Source organism: Pteropus vampyrus, unplaced genomic scaffold, assembly GCF_000151845.1.
Source record: "Pteropus vampyrus isolate Shadow unplaced genomic scaffold, Pvam_2.0 Scaffold426, whole genome shotgun sequence".
Classification (NCBI taxonomy): domain Eukaryota; kingdom Metazoa; phylum Chordata; class Mammalia; order Chiroptera; family Pteropodidae; genus Pteropus; species Pteropus vampyrus.
In genome coordinates, this window is record NW_011889207.1 from 152,097 (window position 1) to 158,297 (window position 6,201).

At 60.9% G+C, this 6,201-nt stretch overlaps 1 protein-coding gene across 2 annotated transcripts; it reads left to right on the forward strand.

Moving 5' to 3' along the window:
- The first annotated feature begins 1,719 nt into the window (after nt 1-1,719).
- LOC105306159 (proline-rich protein 9) lies at nt 1,720-3,258 on the forward strand. 2 transcript variants are annotated; one of them, XM_023523871.1, is made up of 2 exons: nt 1,720-1,753; nt 2,199-3,258. In XM_023523871.1, the coding sequence occupies exon 2, from the start codon at nt 2,219-2,221 to the stop codon at nt 2,567-2,569; it is 351 nt and encodes a 116-aa protein (XP_023379639.1). In that variant the 5' UTR covers nt 1,720-1,753; nt 2,199-2,218; the 3' UTR covers nt 2,570-3,258. The 2 variants fall into 2 exon arrangements, with proteins under 2 accessions (XP_023379639.1, XP_023379640.1); XM_023523872.1 differs by lacking the exon at nt 1,720-1,753 and adding an exon at nt 2,060-2,096.
- Nucleotides 3,259-6,201: the final 2,943 nt, after the last annotated feature.

Below are 6,201 nucleotides of genomic sequence, written 5' to 3' on the forward strand. Positions count from 1 at the left end.
CCCCCAAGACAAAGAGAGGGGCCTCCTCCTGGGGCAGAGGGCTTACCTCTGCCCGTCTCCTCGATGAGACTGTGGGCCCCGTGACAGGAGGGCCGTGGATGACAGACAGGATGCACGAAGGGACCCAGTGATGGAGAATCCCTGGCTTCCTCGGGCTCTGACGAGTCGCTTTGTCTGAGTCAACATTCCACAGAAAAGAGGCGGCGTCGACCCCGACCCCAGCATCAGCCCTACAGGCCAGAGTCGCCTGGTCTCCCGCCACTCACTCCCTAAAGACCTGTTAGGGGTCAGGCATCCAAAACTGTGTAAATCCTTGAAGGAACTTACGATGGTAACCAAACACCTGTCTTAGGAAACGGCCCGGACGAACTCCTTCGAGTTAAGGGGGCCGTCATCGTTAAAGTCTCTCAGACTCGGTCGACTTCGGCAAACAAGCACGAGGCCACCACCCTAAGGTCCAGGGGCTCCTTTCTTAGTGACTCTTCTCCCGTTTTCCGTTATAGGAGAGCCTCCTTTCCTCCCAGCCGCCCCCCGTTTCCACCTTCTTCACCCTTTAATGAATGCCCTCACTCCATCAGGAATCACTAATCTGCCACTTTCTGTATCTATGGCATAGCCCCTACCCTCCCGGAACCTACAACCCAGGACAGTAACAAGATCTTGTACATAAATAACTGGAATTCCCAGTGAAAATAGTAAATGTCACGTAAATAGCACAAACGATAGACACTCTGGGGGTCCGGAAAGAGGTGAGATCCCCTCGAGTTTAGAGCCATCGGGGAGGGCTCCTCAAGCTTGTAGACTTGAGGGAGCCCAGGCAACTGCTTCGGGACATTGGCCGGCACAGAGCGGGGGGGCACGCGGGCAGAAGCGACAGCCCGGACGGGGCTAGGAGTGGAGAAAGCTGGGTGCGTTTGCTTTGAAACTCTTCCCTTCATGCCCCTGGGTTTTATTGACCTGAGTTCTAAGAAAAGTTTTTCCAGAGGCAAAGAGGCCGGCCTTGTTCCGTCCTGTTCTCCGGCCGCTGTGAAAACTCAGAACGCCACTTTCAGAAGCGTCGTAAATCAAGGCGGAGAGCGTGAAGGTCACCTGCCTTGGCTTCTTCCCGCCACCCTACTCCACGGACCCGGGAGGAACAGGCGACTCCGACCTCTCGCGAGACCTCGGTGCAGGAAAATCGCTCTCCCCGCAGGCCGTAGGTCCTTCGTTGGCTTGGAACCCCTGGAAGATGCATCTTTCTTGGATCTGGAAGTGGGACTCTCCGAGCTCGATGAAGAATCATCCATGGAAATGTCTGAACGAGGCCAGACGTGCCCTTGACCCAGACGGACCCCAAGCCTCAAGCACAAACTTCTCGTGGGTGAAGACGAGATGAGCAGGTGGCTCTTATCTGTCACCACCTCCTGAACCAGCCCGGGCAGACGCGGAGCCCGATCCCGCAGTCACAGACCGCGATAACGTTTTATGAGCTTTCTCCCGCTGCCGCTTCTAACGAGAGGTGTGAGCAGGCCCGCCCGGCTGAGGTCAGCTGAGGACCCAGAGGCCACAGCGGAGGCTGATTAGCCAGCAGCCCAAGCAGTGACTCAAGCAATGGGCACTTTCAGAGGAAGCTTGTTACGGGGACTCCCCAATTAGGACCTTGGCCCACGTGGCCGCTGGTTCCCGTGGGAGGCTGGGCTGAGCGCTGTATAAAAGTCGGCGCCTGGCTGGGCTCCGCACTGCACGGTCCTTGCTGGGTCCTGTCGGAGGTCAGGTAAGGGGACGTCACGCCCTCTCCCCCTACCCGCCCGGTCCCCGTGAGGCCACTGTTGATTCCCTCCGCCGGACTGCGCTTCCTGAGTTTTCAGTCGTTTGCCGTTTCTTGGGCCTCTCAAGTCATCCGGCGTGTTCTAGCTAGTCGCTTGCACCTGATTTTCCAAAACATTGAGTCAAATAGAAGAACCGTGGGAGGACCGGGGCTGGGGGCCGTGGATATCCAGACGAACGGAACGCTGCGGGAAGGCCCCCACCCCCCCGAGCAGTGGGCGTCAGAGGGAGTCGAACCTGGGCCAGAAAAGGGGACAGGACGAAAAGCAGCAGAGAAATGAATCCTTAGGGTCAGGAACCATGCACTCCCCACCCCCGCCCTCCCCTTCGTCCCTCGGGCCCCAGCCTGGTACTCTGAATGCAGATGATTTCAAACCTTGTGTTTGTTTCAGGTTCTGCGAATCGCCCGAGGATGTCCTTTCACGAGCAGCAGAGCAAGCAGCCATGCGAGCCTCCTCCGTGTCTTCAAAAGACCCAGGAGCCGTGCCAGGCAAAGGCCGAGGCGGTGTGCGCCCCGCCATGCCAGGACCCCTGCCAAGAGAAGAGCACCGTGCAGGCTCAGGAGGTGTGTCTTCCTCAGGGCCAGGAGTTGAACCTAGAAAGCTGCCCACAGCAAGGCCAAGACCCCTGCCCCCCTCCGTGCCAGGACCCCTGCCCTCCTCCGTGCCAGGACCCCTGCCAGGAGCTGTCTCAGACAAAACGTGTGGAGATCTGCCCACAGAGCGTCCAGGAGAAGTGCTTGCTCCCTGGCAAGGCAAAGTAGCTGCTCATAACGCCATCTGGGGCCGAGAAGACGGCCGCAGATGGAAAGCCGCCCCCCGCCCATGGCAGGGTGGCCTTCCCCCGTGGGTACCTCTGTGTGCACCTGCTCTTGCCTCCTGGCTCCCTCGGTGTTCCAGGACTGGCTCTGTGTCTCTCAAGATAGTTGTCTCTGCATGTCGTCGGCCTCTGTGATTAAGCGTTGTTCTCGGCAGCCCGGCAGAAGTTCTCAGCCGTAGGAGCAGGGCGCCTGTCGGGGCAGACGGCAGAAGCGTAGCTCAGCTCCGCTGGGGGGAAAGCCCCCCAGCGCTGGGCGTGCGTCTCCCAGAGCAGCGGCCTCTCGCCGGAGCCTCGAACCAGACGGGATCTCCTTCCGTTCCATAGACTTTTGTCCTGACCGCCACCACCATGGGTGTGGCGTTGCCAAAGTCAAATTTGGGGTAATTTTAGCTCTGCTTTCTAAGGAAGGACAGCCAGTAATTGGACATTAGAATGTCGGCTGTGCTTTAAAAAAATGAAACGAACAAAAAGAAAAAAAATGGAACGACGAGACGGGGCGCGTGGGGTCGAACTTCCACTGTGTGCTTTCGTCAGAGACGTGGCGTGTGTCTGTCTGTGTGGTGCGGGCTGGTCTGCTCTCCAGCTTCTTCTCCCTGGTGAAGGTGAAATGTGGAATAAAGCTGATCCCAAGAACACGTGTGCTCTTTCCCCCCTGACCCCGGCCCCCCCCCCGCCCCCCGCCGCCTGCCATCCCTGTGCGGCTCACGTGCGCCCCTTCTTTGGAGAGCCTTGAGTGGGAATAGAAAACAGACCCCTCAGCAGGGCTGCTAGGGGCCTCCTTAAAGGGGCCTCGGACCCCCCACCCTCACCTGTGACAAGGCAGGCTCACCTGTGCACACGCTGACACCTGAGAGAGGCCAGCGGACCCGAGACCCGCCCACACCCAGAGCCCCAGGTCCGGGACTTTGCGCTGCAGCATCTTTCCGCTCCTTGCCTTCTGATGGAAAGGGCTAGAAGCGGGGGTGGGGAGTCACATGGAAGAAGGGGTCCCCAGTCCGTCCGTGACACCCACAAACACCGCATCCCCGTCAGAAGGCCGGACTGAGCGTGCCTCTGAGGTGAGCACAGATCGGAGAAGCAGAGCTGTCGGCCCGGCCATCTGGCTGGATTTCTGGAAGGCCAGGCAGCCTGGTTCACCCCACGCCCTGCGCCCCTCGGCCGCGGAGGAAACGTAGGCCGTGGCCTCTGGGCTACGCAAACAGGCAGAGAAGCAGCAAGACCTGCCGGTCACAAGCAACGGCAGCCCCTCAACTGTGCCCTGAGGTCTGACCTGGACCCCAAGGCTTATGTCCACCTCCAGCCTCCTGAGAGGTCAGGGGGTTCCCACTCACCTCCTTGGTCCCCTTTCCTACTCAGCTTGTTTGGGGTGCCCCAGCGGAGGACCTTCTGGCTGAACTGAGGGCCCTCCAGCACTGGGACTGCCCCCCGTCTCTCAAGCTTCGAGATGCTCTGAGGCCAGAGAGGGTCTAGGGGAGGTCCCGGGACAGGAAGTCGAGCAGTGATGCGGGGCCCGCAGGCCCACCGGGTCTGCGGACGGCAAGCGCCGGCCCGGAGCACGAGGCACAGCCCCAGGGAGCCCTGGGGGCAGCTCGGGCGGCTCGTAGGCCCCTTCGTCAGGGAACTGGTCTGGCCCCACGAAGCCACAGGCGGTGAAGCCAGGGTCCCAACGGGAGGCCCCCTCGGCGCCCGGCACCCGGCACCCTCCCAGAGCTCCTACTGGCGTGGGGACATGCCCGGGGCGCACAGGAAAGATCTGGATGCTGCCTCCTCATTCATTCATTCGCCCACCTACCCAGTGCCAGGCGCTGGAGAGACGGCGGTGACAAGACAGGCGGTGACCGGGCAGGCGGTGAACCCGGGCAGGCGGTGACCGGGCTGGCGGTGACCGGGCAGGCGGTGAACCCGGCAGGCAGTGACCGGGCAGGCGGTGACTGGGCTGGCGGTGACCGGGCTGGCGGTGAACCCACAGGGCTAGAGCGCTTCCTTCCCAGGCCACAGCAAACCTTTCCAAACCTCCTGCCATCTCAAGCCCCGAGCGCCTCCACACGCCCGGATCACAGTTCCCTGGCCTCCCTGCCCGGCCGGAACAGCTTTCCTCTTCCGTTTTCCAGCTTTGGGGTGAGCCAGCTGCTCCCCAGGGCCCCGCCCACAAAGATGCCCCGCAGCCTTCCCAGGAGCGCGGATTCCGCCGGGATGAGGGAGGCTCACGGAAGTCTCCAGCCTGGCTCGAGCCCCGGGGACATCTTTGATCTCCGGCACGAAGGCCAGCACAGATCGAAGGCCAAGATCGGACGGGAGGAGGCCCAGGGCTGACAGAGACGGTCCAGCCATCCCAGAGAAAGGACAGCCCGCCGATGACAGGGGAGCCCTCGGCAGGTGGGAAGGAGACGACCCTGCGGATGGCAGACACGGGAACACGTCCGTCCGGGAGCCAAGCTCGGTCCCGGGAACCGCCACGCCTCCCGCGAGCTCACACGCCGCGGACCCGGCCCCTGCCCACATCGCTGCCCCTGGGGCCAGGGCCCTAATGTCACAGACCTGGGCCGTGGGGACAGCTGCGACCCAGCGCACGGCAGCCAGAAGCCCCCAGCTGTGTGCACCTGTGTTGAAGCTTTTCAGAAAGAGAGGGAGGGACATTTCCAGAAAGAGTCCCAGAAGGTGGACATTCTCACTGACGACGGTTAAAGAAAACGCAAAAACAGAGGCCGTGGTTTGACTGTACCCCTAAACCAAACACGCACAGGCACGTAATCGAAACTTAAAACTAACCCGATCTCCCCAAAATGTCGGCCCTGACCTAAATGAACGTAAGGTGTCCCCGGTTCAGCGTGGCCGCATAGCCTCCCGGCCCGTCACCTGCATACGCTCACACAGTCCTGCTGCCCAGAAAGGAACGTGGGCTTCGACGGCCACAAGGCCCCGCGCCCCCAGAACGCGGTTCCATAAACCCAGCCCTAACCCTCCCATTCTGAGCTTACCCAAGGCCTCCCAGTTCACGAACTGTCCTTTCCTGTGCACAATAAGCTTTTAAATGTTCTCTAACTTGATTCGATTTCAATTTGCGATGCGGCTAACTCAACGTGTGATGAGAGTGGACCCCGTGTGCCAAGAAGAAGGGGTGCGCACTGACGGCAGTTCACGGGAGGGTGCTGGGGGCTCACCCGCTCATGCGGTCAGTGGTGACGGAGAGCTGGCCGGGCACGCACTGTGAGACCTCGTGGGGGAGGGGGGAAGCATGCAATGGAGCTGGGGCCTGAAGACGTGCATGCTGGAAACCGCTGACCTCTCCTTCATCCCGTGGAGAAAGTGCCAGAGGGGACGGGGTAGCTGTCCTCCAGTACCTCAAGGGCTTTTGCAAGGAAAGGGCTGGACTTCTGTGAGGTTCCAAGGGACAGAATGGGACCCACAGACCAAAGTTATGAGTTTGGGTTCTGTTTAAGAACTTTCTTATGATGAGACGGAGCGGCCGGTGACAGGAGCTGCCTCGGCCGGGCACACTGCAGAGCTCCATGAACCAGACGTGAGCGCCTCAGAGAAATAGCCAGCGTGAGCTCTCGGCCACCTCCCGACCTGCCC

Bases quoted from the DNA above. Each gene is read 5' to 3' on its own strand.
- LOC105306159 (XM_023523871.1), top strand. From the start codon at position 2,219: ATGTCCTTTCACGAGCAGCAGAGCAAGCAGCCATGCGAGCCTCCTCCG.